This window comes from Delphinapterus leucas, chromosome 1, assembly GCF_059928025.1.
Source record: "Delphinapterus leucas isolate spDelLeu-1000000601 "Yukka" chromosome 1, BTC_Dleu_Yukka2, whole genome shotgun sequence".
Lineage (NCBI taxonomy): Eukaryota > Metazoa > Chordata > Mammalia > Artiodactyla > Monodontidae > Delphinapterus > Delphinapterus leucas.
In genome coordinates, this window is record NC_143129.1 from 77078009 (window position 1) to 77104439 (window position 26431).

The window sequence follows — 26431 nt, forward strand, 5'->3', positions numbered from 1 at the left end:
GTAGACTGGCACCCCTAACGCCTGTTTCAAGGACTGAGGGAGGGAGCATCTGTCCTGATGTTATGACAAAACCTGGATAGAAGTTAGCCAGCCTTAAGGTGGTCCTCCCAAAGGGCAGGGCCTGCGGATTCTGGGATGGAGATCTAAGGGAGAGACAGCTTCCCTCCATGGAGACCTCTGAGTAACAAGGTGCTACCTGTTAGGGAAGACAGTGGGGGTTGGGGATGTGAGACCTAATTTAGCACCTCTGCAGGATTCGGTAGGGAGGGTGCGTGTCTGTCCTTTTCTGTACTTAATAGAAAAGACAGAAAAGTAAAGATTTCAATTTTTTAATAAATTAAAAATAACTTTTTGCATAATGTTACATAACACACAGAGGGAGAGAAAGGGTATGAAGCTGAAGGTTTGTAGGGAACCAGGATTCCACGGAGGATGCTGGTTCTCTGGCTGAGGAGGTGGGTGAAGACTCCGCCACCCAGTGTGGTACCTGGCAGTTTCAGATGGGGTCTGAGATATGCCCTTCCTCAGGCTGTGTCAGCTGTCTTCAGTCTCCAGAACAGAGAAGGTCTCACCCAGAGGCCTTTTGGTGGCCACCAGAACCAGGTTTCTCGGAGAGAGTTCGGGGCTGAAGATGGGCAGGAGCTCAGCATGGAAGCCTATGAGAAAGGCAGGGCTACTCAGAAGGGGAGAAATGAAACAGACTCTTAGCCACTTCCTGCTTAGCCTGTAGGCATAGCCCCTTTTCCCCATGGGGGAGGCTCCAGGGGGTCTAAGGAGACCCAGCTCTCTCCAGGGACATGAGTGCCCGAGACACTGACTTGGGAGGAGGCAGTCTGCAGCACATCGTAGGTTCTCAGTGCCTGGGATGCTGGCTTAAAATGCACCTCAGGGAGGTACCACCACAGGCAGATTCAGTAGGAATTTGCATTAACAAGTTCCCCTTCCCCCATCTGACTCTGAAGCAGCTGGTCTGAGAATCACCACAGCAAGGAACCTAGTCCTGGCAGGTGCAGGGGCCAGGACCTGAAGGAGAGCCCTAGAACTCCAGCCCCTCTTGCCCTGGGTCCCTGCTTTGGCCACCCTCACCCTGCTCCTGAAGGTAGAGCAGCCGGTCCAGTAGAATCAGTGTCTCCACCAGCGGGGCCAGCAGCAGGGCCAGGCTGAAGAAGGCCACCACACGGTTCTCCTGGGCCTGGTGGGCCCGAAGGGCAGCCAGATTCAGCGGCAGGTGGGGGTCAAGCCCCACCCGCTGGAGCCCCCGCTGCACGTATCTGTGGGGTCAGCCACAGACAGCACTCAGTTTGGTTTTAGAACCCTCCTCCCCCATTCAAACTGTCCATTCCTAATTCAATTCCAGCTGTAATAGATTTGCCACCCTAAGGCATTTTTAAATGTTTTTCTGGCTGTGAGCTGTCTGTCCAATAGCAAATCAATCCAAAAATTTATTTTCAGCCTAATCTGTCCAATTATTTAGCCATATTTTTAGCATTTCAAAAAGTTGATAAAAGAGTGACAACTGCCTTTTAAAGAAAGTTTGAAGCTGCTTCAGAACTCAAAATCACTCCCCTCCTCCCAGCACATTTAGATTTTCTTCAGGACATGCTAAACAGTTGAGGGTGGGAGGGGAATCATACCTCCAGTAGGTGATGCCCCCCTCCTCACGCCCCCCCAACTCCCCAGCCTCACTCTTCAATCTTGAGCTCGTGGACCCTGGGGATCCCCTGCACGCCTGGCCGACGGAGCTCGGGCCGGGCACGCCGGATGACCGTCTCCAGTGCTGCCCGGTAGCAGTGGGTTCGGAGGCCAGGGCCTGCTTTCTGCAGCCGCTCAGCGTATTCCTCCAGGGCGTGGCAGGCCCCCTCTCGTAGCCTGTAGGGCAGTTCACGGCCGGGCAGCCCAGCCACCCACTGACTCAGTGGGTAGCCACCGGGGTCACTCAGCTTCATGTAACAGCAGCCCACTGAGGCCAGGGCCGCCACCTCAGGGCGGCAGAAGTGCCTCAGCAAGGCAACACTCAGATCCCCACAGGCGTGGAGGCCTGTCAGCAGCAAGCGGGCCTCACTCTGAGGTGAGTTCTCCAGTGGAAGCAGAAGCTCCTCACACAGGGCCGTGGGGTCTACCCACCTAACCACATGGTGGGGGCGGTGGCGAGGGCCAGTGTGGACCACCTGTGGAGGCAGGACAGAACAGAGAGAGGCAGATGGGAAGCCGGCTTCCCGTCCCCGTGCCACCTCAAGCCACGGGAATGGATCTGTCCTCTGAGTTCCTTCCCAAGGAGGAAGGTGGGGGAGAAACTGGGGCAGAGGAGAAAGTGGAACTTTAAATCAGGAGATGGGATAGATTCTGGGTCTGTTATTAGTAACTGCAGGTCTTTTCGTCTGAGCTTTCTCATTTGATTGGCCACTTTTTACAGGTGGCTGTGAGAAGGACGTATCGGTGTGGAAAGCACTTTTTAACTAGAAGGTGCCTTTCAGATATGAGGAGGCTTTGGTGAAGGAGGGACCTTGGGAAAGGGGTAGCAGAAATAGAGACACGCCATGTCAAGCTGAGAAACTTAAAAGAGGGAATTAGCCTTGGTGCCCAATTCCAGCCAAGCAGACCCTGCTCTCACGGTCCTGGCTGCAGGAAGGGCTGGTCTACCTGTGGGTTCCTCTTCTCCTCTTTCTGCAGAGCCTGCAGGAGCTCCTGGTCTAGGCGCTGGGCTCTCTCCACCAGTCTCTGATCCCCTTCAATGCTCTTCACCATCAGCCCCAGCCCCAGGGACATGAAGCGGGAGAGATGGCCCTGGAGTCCCGAGAGGGAGGGTGGAGACAGCCCCGTTCAGTGTCCTCTCCACTGTCCCCCTCCCTATCTGTGGTTTGGACGCCTGGGTCCTAGGCCCCCAGAAGGCTTAAATTCTGCCCAGCTTGCTTCTACCACTCCTTAGCACGTGCCTCCCTGGGCCTGTGGCCCGATAACCTGTCTTCCAGCTGTTCTATCCCCACGACAAAAAACCAGAACATTAGGGGTCTGGCTCACCTGGCCTGAGCCTACATCCACAACTTGGGTGCAGCCTGTGAGGTCACTCAGCTTCTTCACCAACTGAAAGAGGAGGGAACAAAGGTCTCCTGCCATTGGTGTTGGCTCCCAGGGCAAACACCCATAATGAGGGTGGAGGAGCTGAAGATGGCAGAGAAAGATGGGTAGAGGGAAGAGACAAGAGACATGGAAACCAAAATGGGGTGTGCTGACCCCAGGCTCAGGCTACTGTCTTTGCTCCTCTCAGGCTAGTGATTCAGTCTCCTCCACAGAACAAGAGCCCTGCTGTGAAGCCATGAGCAGATTGTGAAGGTTATCAGAACAAGATTAAGCCAGTGATTCAAATACAGCCACCAAACAACCCAGCAAAAGGATGAAGATATGATTATAGTGTATCTGACAAGGAAGGGACTTTCTAGGGCCTCTGGTCCTGCAGGTAATATAAGGTGCCCACACCTTTGTAACCCATAGGCTTAAGGAGTCCCCAGGCTCCCAGATACCACCTATACCCCAGCCATCTCCTCACCTCTCCCAGCCTCCGAATCTCATGCTGCTTCTTGGGCCTGACATGTTTCCGGAATGGAGCTGTCAGTCGGGAACTCTGGCTGGGGTTCTCCAGGAACTCTGAGGGGGTCTGAAACCCAGGCGTCCGGGTAAAAGCCAGGGCATAGGCTGTGGACTTCAGGGCCAGCAGGGTGAGTGGCCACACCGACCTGTACCTGAGATAGCCCACCCAGGCCCCCAGTGAATAGTGCCATTGCATCCTGAGTGTGCAAGTTTACAACCCAGGAAGCCCTTGTGAGACTCTGAGCAATGGCTCCCTGCAGGGCTCAGCACCAAGTCCCCCAACACAGGTGCCCTCTTGCCCATACCTGGCCACTTCCCCTTCCCCAGGCATCCCCAGCAGCAGTGTGGCCAGCTGTGGCGGGTTCAGTCCATCCAGGGCTTCCTGCCATGAGCAAGGGAGTGTGCCCCATAGGTTGTCTGTGAAAAATTCCTGTAGGGGAAAGCGAGAAGCAATCAACAGGCTACTACTCTTTCCATTCTTCCCCACCCCGCTCAACACATGGCCACTGGCTGCAACTAACAGGCACCTCTACTCATTGGCTGTCATCTCTTCTCTGAAGCCTGCTCTAGCCTCCCCCTCCTTCCTCTGAGCCCAAATTGCATTCTGGACACACCTCTCCTTTTAGCAGTGTCCCCACTTATTTATGTGTCTGTTTCCTCCACTCAACTAAAGGGCAAGGATGGTGGCTTCACATTTGCATCCTCAACACCACAGTGACTGACACCCAGTATTAGCGTTACCATCTAGTAACCTACCATTAGATGTGCCAGACATTATATATGTCAGAATGTTGGGTTTTTTTTTTTTTTTTTTTTTTTTTGGCTGAACTGCGTGGTTTGTGGGATCTTAGTTCCCCGACCAGGGATTGAACCCAGGCCCTCGGCAGTGAAAGCGCCGAGTCCTAACCACTGGACCACCAGGGAATTCCCTGCCAGAATGTATTTTTATTCATTCATTTATTCAACACAAATTCTGGAGCTTTGGTTAGGCACCAAGTTCTATCCTAGGCTCAGGGGATACAAACAATGAAGCAGACAGACAAGACCCTTGCTCTTACAGAGCTTACATTTTAAAAAATTATTTCAGATAACATCAAATGCCACATAGACAATAAAACACTAATGAAACAGTAACAATGGAGAGTTTGAGAGAGTACTATTTTAGATAGAGCAATGAGGGAAGACTTGTCTGAGAAGGTGACACTTGAGCTGAGACTTGAATGATGAACAGGAAACAGCACATGTAAAAAAATTCAGGCAGTGGTTGCCAGAGTCAGGGGGTGGGGGTGGGTAAAATGGGTGAGGAGGGTCAAAAGGTACAAACTTCCAGTTACAAAATAAATGTCATGGAGATGTAATGTACACCATAGTGACTATAGTAAATAATACTGTATTGTATACTTGAAAGTATTGTATACTTGAAAGTTGATGAGAGAAGATCTTAAAAGTTCTCATCACAAGAAAAAAATGTAGCTATGTATGGTGATGGATATTAACTAGAGTTACTGTAATCATTTCATAATATATACAAATCACTATATTATACACCTGAAACTAAAATGTCAATTCTATCTCAATTTTTAAAAATTCAGGTAATAGCAAACACTTACAGAATACTATAATATGCCAGGCACTGTCTGAAACATTTTACGTATATTAATGCATTTAACCCTCACAATTACCCTATGAGATAGTACTATTTTTATCCCCCATTTTACAGATAAGGAAACCAAAGTACAGCAATTAAGTATTCTGTCTAAGTCAAAAAGCTGGTAAGTGGCACAGCTGGGATTTGAAACCAATTTGACTCTGGAGTTCTTGCTCTTAACCACCCTACTCAATTGCCTTTCTGTGGAGGAAGAACATTCCAGGCAGATCAGTAAGTGCAAAGGCCCAGTGTAGTACAGTGAATGTGGGAGAGAATGAAATGTGACGGGGTTTAAAAGAGAGCAGGGGACAGATCATGTAGGGTTTTATAGGTAATGGTAAAGAATTACGATTTCATCAAAGTACCTAAGAAGCAAGGAAGTGTCCTGGTGAGATTTACATTTTTAAAAGATTAATCTGGCTGTTTTGTGAAGAACTGGGTATGGAGGAGAGGAAGCAAACACAGAGATCAGTTAGGAAGTAGTCCAGGAGAGAGATGATGTTGGCTTGTCCTAGGGTGGTAGCAATGGCAATGGAGACAAATGGGTGAATTTGGATCTATTCTGGAAGATGAGCCAATAGGACTTGTTGAAGGGCTGGATCGTAGATCAATGAAGAAAAGAGCTGAATCGAGGATGGCTTCTGGGTTTGGGAGCTGAACAATTCGGTAGATGTTGCTGCCATTTATACATCATCTCATTTATTCTTCACAATGATCCTTCAAAAAGAGATCCATTTTACCGCTCAGGAACTGAGGCTAGGAGGAATGTATTTTTTTATGCCTAAGGTTAACACAGTAGGGGAGGCAGGATTCTAGTCCAAGTCTGTCAACTCCAAAGTTGGAATTGTCCATTACACTGCAAAGCCAGGAATTTATTCAAAGCTTGAATGAATGAACATGTGTGTTCTCGAAACACCTCACACGTTCCTGGGAGAGTTTAACGTAGCTGCAGCAGCATGGCTCAAATGTCCATGCGTTTTATTACTTTGGACTTGAGAGGGTTAGAAAAACAACCTAGATGCTAAAACTATTAATATTTAGGTCATCTGAAAGAAAAAGAAGGGGGGGCTGCCCCAGCTTTAACCCTTTCTCGTACAGACAAAAGACTGAAGAAACATATTAGAAAAGAGATCAGAAGCTAACTCTACATTCTTCCCCTGTCGTGGCTAGGGAGCCACCCACATAACCAGGAGCACCCCACCCACAACCCTGTGGCCTCACAATGATGTAGGCGTCCAGGATGGAACGGTAGAGCGTCACGACCCGGGTGAGGTTCACAGCTAGCTGCCTCCTCGCTTCGTGAGAGAGGCCCCGGGCGGAGACCCCCGGCATTCCGGGGCCCAGCCGGTGGCGCGGGGAAGGAGGATGCAGTGAGGCGGGAACCTGGGTCAGGACTACGCGGGTCCGGGACCCGGGCTTGGCTCAGCCCTGCAGAACCAGAAGAAAGCGCTCAGAGCCCGGTCCCAGACACTGCCTTTCCGGGCTTCGAGGTTGGGGTTGAAGACTTGAGGCGCCCTCCTGACGTCACAGGCCGCGACGTCCCACAGACCGAAGCTGTCAGCATTGGACGCAAACCGGGAGGCGGTGCCAGCGCAGTGACGCCACAGAGGCGTGCCGCGGCGCCCACCTCACGGAGTGGGGCGGGCCAAGTTCCAGGTCCGGCCTCCAGATCCCGCCCCTTCCCATATTCTTCCCTCTTCCAACGGAAGTGAGGCCTGGGGCCTCCGGCACGCTGCAGTGCCAGTTTGTAGCGGTCTCCCCACACCTTCGAATTGTACCTCCACTGGGCTAGAGGGGCCGGGCAGCGCATCCGCCCCCGCCTCCACCCACGCCGCCGCCGCCGCCGCTGCCGCTGCCGCTTCTCACACACTAGGAATCCCTGGCCTCGCTCCCGGAGGCAGGTGCGCTGTGGGTACGCGGGCCCGGCCTCCGGCGCGTTCCCATCCGCTAGCCTGCCGGCTCGGGCCTCGCCTACGCGCGCCAATTTCCGCATCCGGCTCCTGGCGCTTCCGGTCTTAGCTGGGCCCATCTGGGAGGTAGGTGTGTGAGGGTGGGAAGCTGGCTCCGTGGCGTGGACGGCCAGAGTGTGCTGTCCCCAGCCTCGGTTTTCCCCTCCGCTAATATGTGTTGTCAAAGGTCCTTTCTTGGGAGAAGGACTTGAGTGAGCTGCATGTGGGGATTTCCCTCACGTGGAGATGAGGGAAATGGGTGCCTGAATTTCTGTCTCTGTCCTTGGGACCCGCGCTGGGGATGCCTGGGTAATTCAGAGGTCAACTATGCCAAACCTGTGACTGCCTTCGAGCATACTTAGACGTTCCTTCCCTGGGCAAATGATAGAGCTCACCTATTCTGGCGTTCCAGATCACAAGAGTTTCAGCTGGTTGGCCCTGCACCCCCCTCAGTTTACAAATGAGACTGAGATCTAGAGAGGGGAAATGGCCTTCCTAATACCGTACTGCTGGAGAATTGTGGGGCTTCCCTGGAACCCAGGCTTCCTGGTTCAGAAGGAAGTCCTCCTTCCATCATTTCACATTTCACGTTATCTGAGAGGTTACTCTGATGTCTTTCCTCTCTCCTTTAAGTCCTACGGAGATGGGTCTTATCTTACTGGTTCCCAGGCCTATGGACTCCGTTATCAGGATCATTTTCTTCCCCAGGGTATACTACAAACCTCCAGGTCTTGGCCTATGGGATTCAGCAGAGGATGACTTGTCCATCCTCTCATTGGTAAGCTGTTTTTCCCAACTGTTCTCCCACCATCCACCGTCATCATGTCTACCTTACTCCTCAATCTGGATTTTGGCGAACCTCCCCCCAGAAGGGCATTAGAAGGCAATGCCAAGCACCAAAAATTTGTCAAGAAGCGGCGGCTCTTGGAACGGAAAGGCTTTCTGAATAAGAAGCAGCAGCCCCCTAGCAAGGTCCCTAAGTTGCACTCAGAACCTTCAAAGAAAGGGGACACTCCCAAGGTGGATGGCACTTGGAAGGCCCCTCCCCTTCCAAAAAAGAAGACTGCTGCTTCCAGCAGTGGGTCAGAGCAGTCCCTGGACAAGAAATCTGCAGTGCCTTGGCTGACCCCTGCTCCTTCACAGAAAGCTGGTTCTGTTGTGGCTAAAGTAGATTTGCTGGGGGAGTTCCAGAGTGCCCTACCAAAGATCAAGAGCCTCCCAATTCGCCCCCAGAAGAAGGGCTCCCAGAAGAGCCCTCCTCAGAAGACTGCCCCACAGATCTCCACCCAAGCTCACTCAGAGAATAAATACCCTGGAGCATCCCAGAAGATGCCAACGAAGATGGTGGCAATTGACTGTGAGATGGTGGGCACAGGACCCAAGGGGCATGTCAGTTCCTTGGCTCGATGTAGCATTGTCAGCTACAGCGGAGATGTGCTTTATGATGAGTACATCCTTCCCCCCTGCCACATTGTGGACTACCGGACCAGATGGAGCGGTATCCGGAAGCAGCACATGGTGAATGCCACACCCTTCAAGATTGCTCGGAGCCAGGTGAGAGGCATGGGAGATGGTGGTAGCAGCGGGGTGGGTGGGGAGAGGCCCAAATCATTTTTCTGCAAAGAATATCACCCTGGGGAGGCGCCGAAGGATTGTGGAGGGAGGGATGGAGTGGGTGGAGTAGCAGATGAAGAAGGCTTTCTGTTGGGATAAGGAGTGGTGAGAGTCTGGAAAGTTACAATTAGCGGGTGTAACGAACTTTATTAGTTAAGATCTTTTAGGTCCCAAGTGGAATCCTCATCTGGAGAACTGGGAATCTGCTAGAGAAATAACAGCCAGTGATGGACAGAGCAACAGGCATGAGTGCCAGGGGGAAAGGGCTCAGTTTGAGAATGCCTTGTAGAGGTGGGGTCTAGGGTTGAGAATAGAGAGGTAGAGAGGGCTTCCCAAGCAAGAAGTAGCCTGTGGCAATGTGGAAAGTTGGTGGTAGGAGAAGGCAGAACATTGACAGAAGGAGCTGGGGCATATTTATATAACTGGAACAGGTAGCCTGCAGTGGAGGGGATAAAAGACACCGGGCTGGTATGTTGGGGTTCTCATCTCACTCACTGAGCAAACCTAGCCACTGTAAGTCCTATGCTGAATACTGGAGCCACAACAAATGAACAGGAAAGGAGGGTGAGCTGGTAAACGTGAAGGGGAAGGGAGCCTGCTGGTCTTGGAAGGCCTCCAGAGGGCGCCTTCGGTCCACTTCTTTGTAATTTCAGCTCCACATTCTTTGCCTTCTCTAGACGCACACTGTTCCAATAATTCCTCATATGCCAGAGCAGTCAGTTGGAGGAATTCCATCAGAGGTGGAATAGCTGGATTTTAGAAAGAACTTGAAGAGTTGAAGAACATCCTGTGCACCAGGGGCATAGCTGAGCAAAGGCTTGGGAGAGGCAGAAGATGGGGTGGGCCTGAAACAGCAAATCCACTTAGCTTTAAGGCAGGCCATATGTTGAAATTAATGCGAAGTAAAGGTGTTAGTGGTCAGTAAACTGCAGGTGCAGTTAGGAGCAACTAAATACCAAGTTGATTGGACTATATCTGGCTTTCATCATAAAAACCAGTGCCCAAGCTGGGGTATGAGACTAAGGTACATTCAAATGAGTCTTTTCCCTTCCAAGGGGTCCCATTGGGAGGCCAGGCATTGATTCCAGCCCTGTTGCTCTTGTTCACAATCTGTTTGGAACCCCATTTTGGTAATGGCCTTCAGAGCTCATGACATATTCTTTAGTTATCCTCATTGGCAGTGTGTCCTTATGCTTTAAGATTCTGAAATGGTGAGAAATTATTTGGTTCCAAGAATGGTGTGAATAAGGTTCCTGACCAGCTGGTAAATACCCTGTGGTTATGAGCAGGAGGAGCTATGAAGCGCCGGGACTGATTTCTTGTTAAAGCAGCATAAGCATGGGCTCTTGATCACTTCCCTCTGCAGCCTTGGTCTATAAATGATTCTTAATCTTTTTCTTTTTTGAGGTGGGGCGCTGTGCCTCACAGCTTGCAGGATCTTAGTTCCCTAACCAGGGATCGAACCCCGGCCCCAGGCAGTGAGCGTGCCGAGTCCTAACCACTAGACTGCCAAGGAACTCCCAATTCTTAATCTTTTATGGCTTGTAGGCTCTTTGAGGATCTGATGAAAGCCATGGACCCCCCCCCAAAAAGAGGGCAAACATATGCATATCTATTTGCATATAATTTGGGGCTTCCAGTACCTTCCTGGAGCCCATCTTTAACAACATTTGTCCCAGCCTATGTCTAAGGCCAACATAATGATCATGGTTAAAGAACTTCAGGTATCAAGCCAGGACTGAACTAGGTAGTTACATGAACATCACATTGGGGTAGAAATTAATGTGAAGATAAGGTGCCACTGGTGATGTAAATCCAAACAGGGTTACACCATAGAAAATACCTACTTTTACCTTGGGGAGAGGAGATAGATTTCAGGTGAAAGAAAACTTGTGGAAGAGGGCATTTCAAGGATGAGGCAGGTGGGCAATTGGTGAAAAGAACCTAGAAGGACTTAAACAGCCATGTTGGGCTTTGAAGATGCAGGGGCTACATCTTTGAGTGCTGTTCCTCACCACCTCTTCTCCCATGCCTGTTTCAGATCTTGAAGATTCTCACAGGGAAGATAGTGGTGGGGCATGCCATCCACAATGACTTCAAAGCCCTTCAGTATTTTCACCCTAAGTCCCTAACCCGAGATACCTCCCATATCCCCCTCCTCAACCGTAAGGCCGACTGCCCAGAGAATGCAACCATGTCTCTGAAGCATCTCACCAAGAAGCTGCTGAGCCGGGACATCCAGGTAGCGTCTTCCCAAATGCTGCCAGACCTCTGGCCTGGACACTGAAGGCTCTCCTGCTGCCTTTCTCCAGGCTCTGACCCTCAAATTCCTCTGGCTGTAGAGAGATCTGGGTGGGATGCTCTGATGGGAAGAGCTTTGGGCAAAGGGGTCCATCTCTACATAGGGATAACTATTCCTGTTCTCTACCTCCCAGAGTGTTCCAAAGGATACTTGGAAAAGGAAAAAAGCCTGAAAGTGGGGATAAAACCCTAACTAAGAAAAGTAGAAAGCAGGTAGTTGTGGTGGTCTAAAAGACCACGTAGTGGATGCAAGAGGCTCTTATGTATTTCATATGTTTGGCAGTCAAAGAGGGGATGGCCTGCCTGGCATGAGGCTGTAGACACATGTCATATACAGATCAGTTAAGGAACTGGGGAAGGTGGAAGACTCAGAAGGCCTGTCTATGATCTGGTTTGTTCTGCCTCTACAGAAGAATGTAGAACAATAGGGTATGTACATGTTGCTACAGAAAGGATTGACGCAGACAGTAGCATAGGAGTTGAACCCCTGAAATTAGATAAGGAGTAGGGCCTCACCAGAGGTCCACCTTTGTAGCCCGCTAACTGCAGAAGCAGCAGCATCAGTGGGTTGGAGGGAGCCAGTTGGGAAGGGAAGAAACAGTCTCTTGTAGCTTCATGTCCTTCTCTTCCTCCCTTTTCTTCCTTCTCTCAGGTTGGGAAGAGCGGGCATTCCTCTGTGGAAGATGCTCAGGCCACCATGGAGCTGTACAAGTTGGTTGAAGTTGAGTGGGAACAGCACCTGGCCCAGAATCCCCCAAAAGACTAGTTCCATGGGGACACTGGTAATGTGGGGAGGCAGAGGCAGCACCACACCCAGGAGAACAGGGCAGTGGACCAGTGGACAGCTCTACCAGCTCTACACCTTTGGAAACTAGAGTTGTTGGGGAGACTGAGGCTCCACCCCAGACTTAAAATCCATTAAAATTTCACCTCAGGTGTTGTTAAGTGTTCCATGGAAGGAGGAAGGCTCCATGTCAGAACCCAGCCCTGTAGGCTGTTTACCTCTTAAATGGTGCTAACCATGGGTTCCAGGGTGCTTTGCTCCTGGGAAAGCCTTTTGACTTTCAAGGGGCAGGGCATACTGGGAAGTGTAGTTTCCCAAACTGCCTTATCACTAGGGTGACCATTATCACTAGGGTCTCATTTTATGCCTTTTGTTCTCAAATAATTAGCAGCACCGTGTTGAACTTTCCAAAAGTATCCTGCTGGATGATAACTTGTATGATCACAGTTTCTCTCAGACTTTTTTTGGCTCAGAGTCTACATCCAGTCTGTGTTGGGATTTCACCTGTTCTTTCCACCTTGACTTCCAGAGGAGCCATCCCTGGTGAGGTTTAGTTCTTAGGGTTACAAGGCAGTAGAGGTAAGAGAGTGTGACTTGGAAATCAATTTTTCGGATTTAGGAAAGCAGCCTCTTTCCTAAAGTGATAGAGGATTTATTTAATTTAGACCCCACTTGGAAGGTTAAAGAAGAATTCAAAGTGTTTTAATGGTTTTTAGTCTTTTACTTTGCTAAACCAAGCCTTTTAAAACTCAAATTATTCCCTTGATAAATTTTTATAAAGGAAAAACAATTGTGTGATGTTTTCTTTATAACTTCACATTAAATAGCTTTGTCACAGGATCCTGTAGAGCTATAATTCTGATAGGGGGTCCAGGGTCTGTGTGAATGACACTAACTGGGCCCTGGTTTGCTGGAAGTCATCAAGAAGCGCTGACCAAGCCTTTGTGTGTAGCCCATGTGCTCTGCTGCCTTGTCCTCGTCCCTACCACAAGTCAACGAGCACACCTAAAGTGACACCCCAAGCCATGCGAACACCCTCACACAGAGGGTATGTGACCAGGAGAGTGACTCAGAGAGCGGGCGGGCAGGAGGGATGGAGCCGGGGAAGAAGGGTGCTTCATGACGCCGGCCTGGTCGCTCCTGCCAGCTCTTCCTCGGTGGTATACACCCTCATGTTGGGAAGGTGAATCACAGGTCTGACTTTGTATCTGGGATCACTGCACTCTGTCTTGAGAGAATGCAGACTCCATGTACAAGGCTTGTGCCCTCTTGAGTGGCTAGTTTGGCTCCAGGGTCCAGAGTCACAGTCATGGCTGCCTATAGAAGGGAATTTCCTGCAGCCAAACTGGACCCCAGATGTGGTCTTGCTGTTGTGTGTCCTGCGCTACAGGATCTGCTTGCACAGGCAGCTGTTGAGCTCTGAGCAAGTTGGTTCCTGTTGAACCCAACATATGTAGTGTCCATGACACTTCACAAAGAGGTGCTAGGCATCCTTACACACCTCTAAGCGGGATTAATCAAGGAAGCCTACACCAAAAAGTGGGGATACAAGTCTTAATTGAAATGAAGGGGAGTCTTACTTACATTGTGATCAGTAAACTAGAATATATGTGGAAAATTCTCATTCGAGTTCAAGTTTTAGGGTACCTGGCTTTGTAATTTATTCCACTGAAGTATAGTTGATTTACAATGTTGTGTTAATTTCTGATGTACAGCAAAGTGATTCAGTTATACATGTATATATACATTCTTTTTCATATTCTTTTCCATATTGTAATTTATCGCAGGATATTGAATATAGTTCCCTGTGCTATACAGTAGGACCTTGTTTATCCATACTATATATAACAGTTTGCATTTGCTAATCCAAACTCCCAATCCATCCCTTCCCCACCCCGCTTCCCCTTGGCAACCACAAGTCTGTTCTCTATTCTGAGTCTGTTTCTTTTTCATAGATAAGTTCATTTGTGTCATAGTTTAGATTCCACATGTAAGTGATAGCATATGGTATTCGTCTTTCTCTTTCTGGCTTACTTCACTTAGTGTGATAATCTCTAGGTCCATCCATGTGAGTAGCAACTGGCTTCTATGCTCCACTTCACCCCCCACTCAGGTGCCCTCAGTCCAGCATTGGGAAGAGCTCAGTCTCACTTTAGCTCACCAGGAAGAACCTGGAGACCAGAGGACCTTGCAGACATTTTCTTACTCTTCTCTTATCACACTTCCTGGTCAGAGCCCAGCTCACCCTGCAAGGTGCCTGGGGATCCCTGTACTTTATTATTATATTTTTAATAAATTTATTTATTTATTTATTTATTTATGGCTGCGTTGGGTCTTTGTTGCTGCAAGCAGGGGCTACTCTTCATTGTGGTGCACGGGCTTCTCGTTGGGGTGGCTTCTCGTTGCGGAGCACGGGCTCTAGGCGTGCAGGCTTCAGTAGTTGTGGCCCGTGGGCTGTAGATCACAGACTTAGTTGCTCCGCGGCATGTGGGATCTTCCTGGACCAGGGCTTAAACCCATGTCCCCTGCATTCGCAGGTAGATTCTTAACCACTGCACCACCAGGGAAGTCCTGGGGATCCCTGTATTTTAATCCCCTCTTTCTCTGCCCCTCTGTTCCCAGCCTTCATCCAACTGATGACAGATAAGCCCCATTGCAGATTACTATGGAAATAGCAATCAGCAAGTCCTGTTTTGTCTTGGGTATTAAGGCTCTTCAGAGTGGAGCATACGTATAACAAAACACATGCTCTTCCAATAGCTTTCTTTTCATAGCATAATAATGTTTTCTAATGCCAAGACCCCCTTCCGCAGATGAGAATGATAAAGGGAAAAGAGTGTGAGAAGTGTTATCATGCCAAACACATTACTGATCTTAAAATTCCATGTAACAAAGTGATTCTCAGAAGGGTAAGGGGGGATGTATTTTGAAATTTCAGGTGATAGCACTGCCATTCTCTCCACCCTTAAGAACCACTGATTGAGGGAATTCCCTGGCCGTCCTGTTAACCACTGGACTCTGCACTCTCACTGTCGAGGTCGTGGGTTCAATCCCTGGTTGGAGAACTAAGATCCCACAAGTCACACGGTGTGGCCAAAAGAAAAAAAAAGAACCACTGATCGAGCTAAGGCTCTAAAGGAATCATTTGATTCCTAGTTTAACAGATGGTTACAGCTGACGATAGGAAAGATGAACAGCACTGTAATTATGAACTTACCCCAAGGCACATTAGCACAAGTCCAAGTTTAGAGACACAAATTCCCATGTATGCAATATGCCAAGTGCATTTATGAATATCCTACGTCTACAGTCTACGTATTATTGTTCACAGTGCTCTTTCATTTACCCTGTAATTAAGGGCAAGTCCACAAAACAGCCCATAACAGCATTTTATTGTTGTATTGATACTAGGTTTTAAGTTTGATCTCGCCACTTACTAAATTTGTGATGGTCAGTCAGTTTGTTTCTTGGAGCCCCAGTGGTTCTAGCATTAAAATTCTGGGGTTCTCTTCTAACCTTGACGTTTAACTGATGGTTGCTGTCATTAATAATAATAATGGCAACCATTTATTGAGTTCTTCTCTGTGTCAGGCACTGTGCTGAGTCCTTTAGGAGCATTGTCCCATTCTCTGTAAGGTAGGTGGAGGTATTCCCATTTAACAGTTGAGGAAACTGAGGCTGACAAAAAGGAAGAGATATTCCCCAGGCCAAATAGCTGGAGGTTGGTGGTGCTGGCATTCAGACCTGCCAAGTCTGCCTGTCTGAAGCCTCTGCTCTTAACCACTGCCCTGCTTCGCTGTTAACACATTCAGGCAGCACCTGCTGAGGCTTGGAATCCTTCCACTCAAGTGTTTATTAAACACCTGCTATGTGCCAGGCATTGTGCTAGGCACAGAGAAACGGCATGTGACCCCGAGTTGCTTACAGCAACCTGAAGAAGAGAAACCAGTAAACTAATTTCAATTTAAATTTAAATCCTGCAAGGATTTAAAAGCAGGGGAGTGATGTGGTCAGATCTGGGTTTTAGGAAGACGATGCTGGCAGCCCAATGGAAGCAGGATTGGGGAAGGGCCAGGAGCTGAGTTCTTCTGTTTGACTAATTCGATGAGCAGTGATGGAGTCCTGAATTAATGAAGTGGGAAGATGCATATGATCATCACTGAGGAGGTAGAATCAGTAAGACTTAGAGATCAGGGCAAGAGGATTAAAGGTTGCCTTGATATTTCTGAATTACAGTGAATAGACAACAGTGGTGCCGTTCACCAAGACAGAGAATATGGTGGGCAGAAGAGCAGGTTTTTGAGGAGGATGACTTGGGTATTGACTGACTTGACTTTGAGCTGCCTGAAGATACCCAAATGGAGATGTCCAGCCAGCAGCTGGATGTACCAGACTGGAGTTTAGCAGAGTAAAAGAGATCTGGGGCCGGAAACTAAGGCTTAGAGACAAGAGTGTAGCAGTGGGATGGAAGCCTTGGATTGGAACGAAGCCTTTATACATAAAGGTATAAAGAGCAACAGAAGGTCAAAATCAAAGTCTCAGGAAGTACCCATCCTTATAAGCTGCTGGAAGAAGAGAGGTCTGAGAGAGGGCTATTGGGTAAGAGGACAGCTAAGGAGAATCCCCAGGAGGGAGGAGATAGAATTAACAGCACGGAGAGCCAGTAAGCTGAGAGCAAAGAAAAGGGTCTATTTTGTAGCGATTTGGTGCCCTTCATCTCAGCAATGTCTGTGGTGGTGGGGGGGAAGGCGGCAGAAGCTCAGCTGAGGTGGGCTGGAGAATAAATTGGAGGTGAGGAAGGAGATGAGTGGGTGTGGACTGCTCTTTCTTGGCTCTGAAGAAAAGCAGGTGAAGGTTGCTGTAGGAGTGAGAAGTCTTAGGATACCAATGGACAAAGCCAGTAGAGCATAAGGTGGCTCACGAGGGGGCAGGTGAAGTAAGCTACAGGGGATCCTGAAAGAGTAGGGGGAAGGGATGCCAAGCTTAGCCTTGGCCAGCAATAGGGATCCCTTGTCTTCTGGGACAGAAAGGAAAAAGGAACGGGTAGGGCAGATGGAGATGGTTTGGGATGATGGTGGAATAAAGTGATTATCACCTGGTGACCTCGATTGCTCATTAAATGGGAGGCAGAGTGGTCTGCTGAGTATGAGGGGGAAGTCAGGGGACAGGAGCTTGGGAAGAATAAAGACGGTTTGCAGCAGCCACTGAGAAGACGGGAGAGCCAGCCGACCGAGAACACAAGGAAGGGCCTCTGAGCAACGGCAGAGTTCCTGATTGAGGTCAGAACCTGAATTTGCAGGAGCACTGCAAGCTGCTTGTCACAGTTTTTTCTAGCATCACTCGGCAGCCCAAACAGAGAAGTGGAGAGTTTAAATGCTTGCGGCTGCATAGGCCGCAATGGGAGGACAGTGTGTGGTCCTGGAGGTGAGTGTCTGAACTGAGATGGAGATAAGATTGTTGGAGTCCATGGAGTCAAGGACCTGAGAGGCTGACCTGTTGAGTAAGCGCTGGAAGCCCCCAGGTGGCTGGCCGTAGGATTACATACCTATATATATATCTGTACCTATATCTATAGATAGATAGATTTCTTTTTGGTTGCACTGCACGGCACGTGGGATCTTAGTTCCCTAACTAGGGATCAAACCCGTGCCCCCTACGGTGGAAGCGTGGAGTCCTAACCACAGGACCTCCAGGGAACTCCCCGGCAGCAGGATTAGAAACAGGAGGATAGGGAGCCTGAGCTAGATCCTTAGGGACCTGAGGTAGATAGATGCAGCAAACAAGGAGTTGAAGATGCAATAAACATATGGCGTGAGCCTCAAAGAGTTGGGTCAGGGATTTCTAAGAGGGCGGCTGAGGCATCATGGAGAAGCATGCAGAGTTCTGAGGCCTCCCAGGCAGCGGTCATGGCCTCCGCCAGGGCTATATCACTCTCGTTTTCAGACCTGATTTTTGTCAGAGTACCTCTTTCATGCATCTATCAAGGACAGTTAAATAAATGATTAAGCCAGGAACAAGAGTACTAATGAAAGGTATTTCTTTCAGCCTTAGTAGTCATTGATTTTGGTTGATGTCATTCACTTTTCAGTCACTTGTTCAAGAAATATTTATCGAGTACAAACAATGTGCCAGGTACTGTTGTAGGCTAGCGAAGTCTGCACGAACTTCCCTTGTAGTGGGGTGATGAGTGACATGAGGAAAAGTAAGGGGATAAGGCAGATATGTGTACATAAGATTTTAGATGGGCTGTTTAGAGAAGACCTCGCTGAGGAAGTGACACTTGAGCAGACCTGAAAGAAGTGAAGGAGCAAGTCATGTAGATATCTAGGGGAAGAACATTCCAGAGAAAGAGGGAGGTGCAAAGGCAGGAGGAATGTTTGGTGTATTTAGGGAGCCGCAAGGAGGCTGGCATGGCTGGAACAGGGGAAGCCAAGGGGAAGGGGGTAGGAGTTGGGGCAGTGGATGTGGTAAGTGGCCTCACTTGAGACTAATTTTACATACACATGGATGATCTTTGGTGTGGTTGATGCTGAACAAATGTTTAAGCCAAGACCGACATCTTTGGCTTTTCAACTCCCACCCAAGCCCCTGTATACACTAGCCCACAAAAGAGAGCTCAGGAAGTACATACAACCCTCAGAAGATGGGGACCCAAGGATGGTCAGGGGTGGAGATTTGCTGCAGACTCTGAGCAGACAGTCAGGGTTGCACTGTCTCTTTCGCGCAGTGACTAAATGGGTAAGTAACATCTAGTGGCACTGCTAGGGGAGGGGTCCTGGTGAGTCCCTTCCACCCCAGCCCCTGGCCTGTGGGAACTGCTGCACAGGTCTTTGCTCCAATCTCCTCTCTGCCCTCCCACCGCTTAACTGTGCTGACTTGCTGGTTTTGTTTCTTTCTTCAATATGTAAGGCTTCTAGCCTTATTTAGGGATACCATCAACTCTGTGCTTTCTTTGAAAGAGTGTATATAATGCATAGGATTTTGAGAGAGATGGGGGTGGAGGGAAGAGGCAGAGAGAGAAGGTATTTTTAAGAATTTGCCATGGAAAGACAAGTACATCTTAATCTTCCTCCAGGCTCAACTGAATTCCACTCTGAAGTGTTTAAGAGCAAAGCTTTGGAATCAAACAGACCCAAGACAGTACATGGAAAGCTGTTGCAAAGTGGTGGGTTCAGAGTCAGAGCCACTCCTTGCCCAGACCTGGGCACTGAGGATTGGGCCCTGTGCCTGTGACCCTGACCCCACTGTCCCAATGCAGCACCAGGAACCTAAATTGTCTGGCATCCCTAGACCAGAGGCAGCTTCCCCAAGGGGCAGGTTCTTCACTCCCTTCTACCTTGTGGAATCCTGCTCGGTTGCTTCTTGGAAAGATTCCATGAGACGGATCCAAACCATAACCAAAGGAGGAAGAAGGCAGACTGCCCCCGCCCTGGGAGCTGGGGAGGGAGATGGAGCCCACACCCAGGACCAACAGGGAGGCAGAGGCAGATAATATAGCCTGACAGCCAGAGACCTAAGGCTGGGGCTTGGACGCCGGGCTGAGCTGGCAGAGTGGGTAGGTCTGGGAAGCTTTCCTGAAGGGTGGGAGGGTGGATCTGGGGTCAGATCAAAGGGGCCCCAGGCTGGGGAAAGGGCAGAGTGATCTGTTGCCTTTCTGCTAGGTTAGAACCCACCCCCATGCCCACTCTCCACTCCAAGGCAAGAACTGCCTCCTCCCAGCTTTGGAATCAATTCCCTGGGGCTCCTAGGAACCTAGCACCCGTGGGTCAGGGAGCTCATCAGAGGAGACTTGGCCCAATGAGACCACACTGCCCCCAAGCAGGGAGAAAGGCACACACTGTGTGTCCTTGACTCAGGATGGCTCCCTCTCTAGGCCAGCTACTGCAAGCTCAGTGGGAAGACTAACCAAAACTCCAGATCATCTGGAAACCTGGAAATGTGTGGCTGACAGTCCTAGGGCACTGGGATTTAGGAGGCGTGAGACCGTGGCGAGAGGTTGGCAGCTGTGAAATCCAGGAGCTGCTGGCTCCTTTGATCCCCCAGGGACGTGTCCCTGAGTATCCCAAGTGCCAAAGCTCCCGCTTGGATGTCTTTCCCAGGTTGGTGGAGAAGACGCAGGCGTGGGGGGGTGGTTGTCACAACAGTGTGTCCTCAGCCTGGCGAGCTGAAATTCACAGACACTAGCCCAGTGCCCTTTGGGAATCCAGGCAGGCTGGGGGGCCCTGGTGGATGGGATGGGGTAAGGGGTACTGGGTTGGGGGAGGCAGGGAGACTGTACAGTCTCTCTTTGACAGCTAACATTTTCCAGAGCTGGAGCCTACGGGGGAAAGGAAATCAGAGCTTCCCACTTCACACATCTTTTTCCCATTTTGTTCATGCTGCCCAGGGAAAGCCATTAGGGCTAGGTCAGTCTGGGGCCTCCCCCACCCTCCCATGTCTCCAGCCCTGCTATAAGGAGGGGTGGAATGGCAGGGTCACTGGAAGGACAAGGCCCTAGCCTGGCAAAGGGGCCCGACTTTGAACTCTTGTATCCCTTCTTAATTCCCTGCCTGCTCAAAATGGGAGGATGGGGGCAGGGACCAGGCATCTGGGCTCCTGGGGCCCTCCCTTACTCTGCTCTAATCCCCCTGCACCTCTGATTCTGTCTCCAGGGAGTCTGGCCCACTGGCCTGGGCCTGGTCTGCAGCAGGAAGGGCCCTGGTGTTGGGGAAGCTGGCCCTTATTACCCGACTCTTGGGGCTTCAGCCTCCTTCCTGGAGCCAGCTGGTTTCCATAGGCCCCTAGGAGCCAGGCTGGGGGCCAAGCTACTAGGTCTTTTTTTTTTTTTTTTTTTTTAATTTATTTTTGGCTGTGTTGGGTCTTCGTTGCTGCACGCCGGCTTTCTCTAGTTGCAAAGAGCGGGGGCTACCCTTCGTCGCGGTGCACGGGCTTCTCATTGCGGTGGCTTCTCATTGCGGTGGCTTCTCTTGTTGCGGAGCACAGGCTCTAGGCGCGCGGGCTCAGTAGTTGTGGCTCGCGGGCTCTAGAGCACAGGCTCGGTAGTTGTGGTGCACAGGCTTAGTTGCTCCGCAGCATGTGGGATCTTCCAGGACCAGGGCTCGAACCCATGTCCCCTGAATTGGCAGGCAGATTCTTAACCACTGTGCCACCAGGGAAGTCCCAAGCTACTAGGTCTTACCTGAAGACAGTAGCTGCATTTGGGGGCTAGAGACAGGAGGGGAATGTGAGAGCTAAAGAGCTTTGAAGTGGTGTTCTCCCCAAGCTGGCCGACGTTCCTGAGTCTGACCCATCAGCCCCCTTACCCTGCCCACCGCCCCCCCGCCCCCCCCGCCAGGGACAGTGAGTCCAACACCCTCTTTCTGTCTCCATCCAGAGCCTCAAAGCTCAGACCTGGGGCCCCCTCAGTTTCTCCTCTGGGACCTCGCCCTTCTCGCCTCCCTCCTGCCTCTTTCCTCTTCAATCCCAGAGTCTGATTATCTGGCCCAGTGCCCACCTTCTGCAGTTCAGGCCAGAGGAGGGATATAGCACCCATCCAATCTGCAGCCTTGCCGATTTCTTTCTTCCTCCAGAAACTCCAGACCATCTCAGTGGAGAGGGGGGTTCTTTAGACACCTGGCTCTTCTTCCATTTGCCATCCTCAGAGAGTGGGAGAGGAGGCATCTGGGAGATGGCTCGGGCTCCCCAGAACCAGTTTGGGGCTAGACTGCAGGCTATTCATCTTTTCCAGGGTTAGCCACTGTCCCCAGGTGCCATGCAAACCCAGGTGTCCAGCCTGCCAAACCTGTCATAGCTACAGCCTTCTCCCTCCTGCCTTGGGCTGCCAGGGGTTAAGGGGCCAGTGCAGGGCAGGGAGTGGAAATGGCAGAGGGGTCTGGCCCTAGTCACTGCATCATAAAAGCTAAAAGGAGTTTAACTGCAGGTCTCGGTGCTGACTGACTTCTTCATCCAGCAGTGCTGCCCTGGGGGGATTCCTTCAGGAGGGGGGGAGGGGCCACAGCTGGCCAGAGTCAGGTCCAGGCCCATCCAGCTTCAGATGTTGGCAACTGCCACCAACAGTCCCGGCCACACTGAATCCCCACCTCAGCCTGGAGGTTCTCTGAGAAGCATGGAGGCTCCAGAGGAAGGGGAGTCGGATTTGGTGCCTTTCACTGCAGTAGGAGAGAAAACTGAGCAGGGGCCTACGTGGAGAAAGGGATGACCTCCCATGCCAGACTGGCAAGAAGCAAAGTCTAGGTGGTGGAGCCACGGTAGAGGGACAGAGAAACAAAGAGCCCAGGGTCAAGGAATAGAATCCGTGCAGTGGTGGCCAGGCCTTGCGCAGGGGGTCTCCAGGCTCTTCAGTGACTGCCCACATCTCTGCGCCTGCCCCCTGAAAAGGCGAGCAGAGCCAGGGGCCTCTCTCAGGCGAAAGAGATTCAATCCGAACACTGTCTTCAGCCGGTGCATCCCCACCTCCTCCTTCTCCCCTCCCTTGCTCAGCCCACCCGCGGCTCAGTGTGCCCGGCCCAGCCCTGAGGAAAGCGTTGGCGGAAGGAGCTGGGAACCAGGTAGCAGAGCCAAAAACAACAGAGGAGCCGCCTGGCTGCCTGGGTGCGGTGCAGATCCTCCCCTTGTCTAACTGTAATCCCTCCTATCACAGTCAGTCCCCTCCTCACACCCTGTGGCTCTGACCCTACTGGGCCATACTTACCTCCCTCTTTGCAGGGCCCTGGGGCTGGCCCCAGAGGCCACTTGTCATCCCCTACCTCTGAGTCCAGCTGCCCCTTCCCCCGGTCACTCGGATTCTCTGCTCACGTCTTCCTTAGTTCTCAGGGTCTCTCCCATGTGCCCAGATGTTCCTGGGAAATGAGTTGCCTCCTTTCTAGTTCTCTGCCTCCCAGCTTGCACTGTAGCTTGCTGGAAGCTCTTTTTTGGTCTAACTGCCATCCATCCTGTTGCAATGGCAATTTCATTTGGGGAGAATCAGGGCCGGCCTTACCAGATTTGAAAAAGGCTGGTCCCTAAACCCAGGGAGACACACGAATGGAACATCCCCTTCGGTACCGAGGATCAGAGCAGACTAGGAGGCAGGATGCTTAAGTCTACTTGGTGCTGAGTGGAATCCTGAGGGCTCAGGAAGGCCAGGAGACACAGCTGTCCTGCCCCAGGCACTCCCAACTCCCCTCTTCTACTTTCCGACTTCCCCACCCTCTATAGAAGTCCTGCTTTATTTGCTGCCCCTACCCTGAGTGGCAGAGACCCAGGTGTCCAGCCCCACCTGGGTTTAATTTCTACATGACTCCCAGCCAACAAACTCTGTGATCCAGCAGATGCAATAACACTGGTCAGGGTGAGGCCCTTCTACACGTGCTGGCTTTGGCCAGAGAATCTCCTTGGTCCCGGTTGGGGGTGAGGGTGAGGGGTTCATGACACTCCCACTCTTCCCATCACTCCTCCCCCACTCAGCTTCAAGGGAATGATGGAGAGGAGTGGGGGAGCCTCCTCTTCCCAAGCCCCCAGACCCCTCAATCGTGCACGCATCTACATCTACTCACACCCACACTCTTGCAACCATTCAGAGCCTGCCCATCTCCATTCCTTGTGCAAAACCAGCCACTTTCCTCATAGCCACACTGCAACGGGAACAAATCCCCAGAGTGTTTCTTTCCTAACTCTCTCAAGCCGGTTGGTTTCCTCCCCACCCCACCCCCGTCCTGCCTCTGCTCCCCCAGTTTTTCTCACCAATTAAGCACCCTCCCCCACCTGAGTCTCCAAATTCCTAGGGAGAACCCCAAGAGGAGTATGACCAAGGCTCCTAGAAAGGGGAATGCGTTGCCCCAGGAGATCTGCAGCAGATTTGGTCATAATTAAAAGGCCAGCGACACTAGGAAATTCCTTCTCCTTATGGATCCCAGCGGGAAATTAAAGCCAGTTGTGACTGAATGACTGATGCTGGCTAAACTCCTCCCCATCGCCTTGTTCCAGGGCCCTAGTCCCTGCCCCTTGCCCCTAGGCTCCCCCAGCCTCCTCTGTTAGCCCCCTTTCCCGGTACCCCCAGCCCTCTCATCCCACTGCTCCCAACCCCAGTCCCCCAACCCCCTTCCCCTGAATCTCCCCTAAGCACCCCTTACACATGAGCCTCCATGCTTCTGTGGGGTAACAGGGCTGCTGGAGGCTGAGACATCCAGCCTAGCTGCCCGGCACCATGCTCTGGACCCTCTGCCCACCCCCTTCAGCCAGGGTTGGGGTGCGGGGGCTGAAACTCAGGCCCAGAGCTGCCAAACCACAAGCACATCTGGAAGAAATTCCCCTCCCAGCCCGACCTTCCTTTGTCTTACTTCTGTCTTTTTGGAAATTCTGGCTGCCTGGCCAGTGGGGGGAGTGAGGAAGTGAAGGGAGGGGAGTGGGCCCAGGCCTCCTTCCTCCACCCCAGGGAGCCCCCACCTCCAGCCTCTCCAGTTTCCTCAGCCAGACCACATCCCTCCTCTGTGCTCCTGCAGGTCTAGGCTCCCTCATTCTGGTTGACCATCTTTTGAGCGAGGTTTCTACATCCTTCTCACAAGGCTTGTCGGGGAGAGGGCCACCACTGGCCCTTCTCTTTTGCAGCAGGAGGGATGCATATTGAGGAGGAGGCTGGACTATTCTGGCTGGGGTCTCAAGAGGGCTGGAGTGGAGATGGACATGGGACCTGGGTGGAAGAGGTAGGGGGCAGTGAGGGGGAAGGAGAGGCAGCAGGAGTCTGCTTTCCGCCATGTTCCCTCCCCCAGCCTCTCATCCCTTTGGCTGGGAGCCTGATTTCACTGTCAGAACCTAATCCCCTCCCTTTACCTACAGCGTTGCTGGAGCCGGGTGGATGGGGGAGGAGCACAGGCTGTGCCTTAACCCCAGGCCCTAAGCACCCCCCAGGGACCACCCCCTTCCCTCCACCACCTCTGCTTTTGTCTGTCCATCCTCCGAGAGCCCTTCGACCTGCTGCCCCCTCACTTCTAGAAGACCAGGCCACCCGCACCCCCAAATAAACTCTCCCACACCAAACCTGGAACCCTAAAACCAGGCTGGAGCATCCAACTCCCTTCTTCAGAATTGACATTTTATTGGTTATTGCAGGGTGGGACCCTGTCAAGAAGTCCTTTCTACAGTCTAATCTCCATCCCTCCTGCTCCAGAGTCACCCTAGTTGCATTATTTTTTTCCTACACACCCGTAATTCAGAGATTTTCCTCTTTACAGCACAGAGTCTCGACCTCCAGTGTGTCTTTGGTAAATCCTCCAGCCCCTCTCCCTTGGCTCTCCTCCTCCGGGCTCCTCCCCAACTAAGGCCCCTACCTCCTTAGACCGTTCCCGGACTCTAAGTGAAAGGGCTTAGAATCTCGGAGAGCCTGTCCTCTGCTCCACCCATGGCCACGCTGGCAGGGAGGGGCCAGGGCAGGAACCCAGGGCTGGGACCAGATGAGGGGATTTTCTTCACCGTCTCGGAAGAAGCTGGGAGGACAGCTCCGGCAGGGTGGCGGGGGTGGGGTGCGGTACGGGCATCGGGGCCACGTGCACGGATTCGCCGAGGGCAGCTGGGCTGCAGTGTCCCTCAACGCTAGACAGGCCCCCGGGTTCCGCCCGCTCAGGGTACCGCATCCTCTGCGGTCGGCGGTCTCGAGTCTCCCGGCCTGTCTCCGAGGTTCCCTGCCTGACTTCCATTTGTTTCTCTGTCTCCTGGCCCTCTCCCCCGGGGTCTCGCTCACTCCCACTTGGGTCTCCGCGGGGAGCCGTTCCCTACCCCCTTCCTTTGATCTCCCACTTCAAAGCTGCTCGCGGCGGGGCGGCCTCTCCTTCCGCCAGTTTTACGGCTCAGAATGGTGACACCTGAGACCCCGCTCCGCCCCTTCCCCGGGGCACCCAGACTCCCCCCAACCTAGGTGGCAGCGCGGCGCGCCGAGGGCTCCGCGCCTCAGTCCCCGCCTCCCCTCCCTGCCGCCTACTGCGATTCCCTCGGGGGTCTGGGGAGCCGAGTGACAGAGAAAGCGCCGTAATAAAGAGCTCGTGTCAAGTGATTGGCTGTGACCTCTGCCCTCCCCAGCCTGGCGCTCCAGGCTCCTGGTTAACCCTTCGATGCCCGCCCAACGCTTTAAGAAGAATGAGTCTCTTTGCTTCAACTTCCAGAGTCTGCAGGCGCTACTGGAGCCCGATACCGGGTGGGGAGTCGAGGGTGGTGGGTAGGGGGTGAAGCCCCCTCCCAGCCTCTTCGAGTTGTTCCAGTAGGGGGCGCCGTTGCCTCACTTAGGTGCCTGGCCCCTAAACCCCAGGGCTCCCCAGCCGATCTCGAGTTCGGAGCGGTCACACTGGATCCAACTCAAGCTTCAGTGGAGCCGGAGCTTGGCCGCCCATTCTCTTCCCCAGCTCTGGCTTGCAAGCAGGGGTTCACCCGCCGGTGGTGTCGCCGGGTGTCCGGCGCCAAGGAGTCGAGCGCACCGTGTCAGGTTGGGCAGGGATGGGGAACAAGCGAGGTGCGACCCTGTGCCTCGGACTGCAGGGCATGAGAGCCCAGCATCTGTGCCCCGGGCCTAGCGCCCTCTCCTCT

At 51.8% G+C, this 26431-nt stretch overlaps 2 protein-coding genes across 10 annotated transcripts; one reads left to right on the top strand and one right to left on the bottom strand.

The window, feature by feature from the left end:
* Positions 1-313: 313 nt before the first annotated feature.
* METTL25B (methyltransferase like 25B) lies at positions 314-7185 on the bottom strand. 7 transcript variants are annotated; one of them, XM_022559392.2, is made up of 9 exons: positions 7012-7181; positions 6455-6661; positions 3891-4015; positions 3545-3737; positions 3019-3081; positions 2641-2784; positions 1687-2168; positions 1087-1271; positions 314-656 (listed from the first exon to the last, which is right to left on the bottom strand). In XM_022559392.2, the coding sequence occupies exons 2-9, from the start codon at positions 6563-6565 to the stop codon at positions 535-537; spliced, it is 1425 nt and encodes a 474-aa protein (XP_022415100.1). In that variant the 5' UTR covers positions 6566-6661; positions 7012-7181; the 3' UTR covers positions 314-534. The 7 variants fall into 7 exon arrangements, with proteins under 7 accessions (XP_022415100.1, XP_089769569.1, XP_089769562.1 ...); XM_089913443.1 differs by lacking the exon at positions 7012-7181 and adding an exon at positions 5599-5989 and having other exon boundaries at positions 3545-3697; positions 6455-6563; XM_022559394.2 differs by having other exon boundaries at positions 562-673; positions 7012-7185.
* On the top strand, positions 5789-14197 carry ISG20L2 (interferon stimulated exonuclease gene 20 like 2). 3 transcript variants are annotated; one of them, XM_022559399.2, is made up of 4 exons: positions 6550-7269; positions 7891-8736; positions 10838-11038; positions 11750-14197. In XM_022559399.2, the coding sequence occupies exons 2-4, from the start codon at positions 8005-8007 to the stop codon at positions 11861-11863; spliced, it is 1047 nt and encodes a 348-aa protein (XP_022415107.1). In that variant the 5' UTR covers positions 6550-7269; positions 7891-8004; the 3' UTR covers positions 11864-14197. The 3 variants fall into 3 exon arrangements, with proteins under 3 accessions (XP_089769626.1, XP_022415107.1, XP_089769616.1); XM_089913490.1 differs by having other exon boundaries at positions 6550-8736; XM_089913500.1 differs by lacking the exon at positions 10838-11038 and having other exon boundaries at positions 5789-8736.
* The last annotated feature ends 12234 nt before the right edge of the window (positions 14198-26431 follow it).

Bases quoted from the DNA above. Each gene is read 5' to 3' on its own strand.
- METTL25B (XM_022559392.2), bottom strand. From the start codon at position 6,565: ATGCCGGGGGTCTCCGCCCGGGGCCTCTCTCACGAAGCGAGGAGGCAG. The intron at 3,738-3,890 runs GTATGGGCAAGA...GGGCTATCTCAG, and splicing joins GGGGAAGGGGAAGTGGCCAG to GTACAGGTCGGTGTGGCCAC. The intron at 2,169-2,640 runs GTAGACCAGCCC...CTGCCTCCACAG, and splicing joins AGGAGAAGAGGAACCCACAG to GTGGTCCACACTGGCCCTCG.
- ISG20L2 (XM_089913490.1), top strand. From the start codon at position 8,005: ATGTCTACCTTACTCCTCAATCTGGATTTTGGCGAACCTCCCCCCAGA. The intron at 8,737-10,837 runs GTGAGAGGCATG...TGCCTGTTTCAG, and splicing joins TCAAGATTGCTCGGAGCCAG to ATCTTGAAGATTCTCACAGG. The intron at 11,039-11,749 runs GTAGCGTCTTCC...TCCTTCTCTCAG, and splicing joins TGCTGAGCCGGGACATCCAG to GTTGGGAAGAGCGGGCATTC.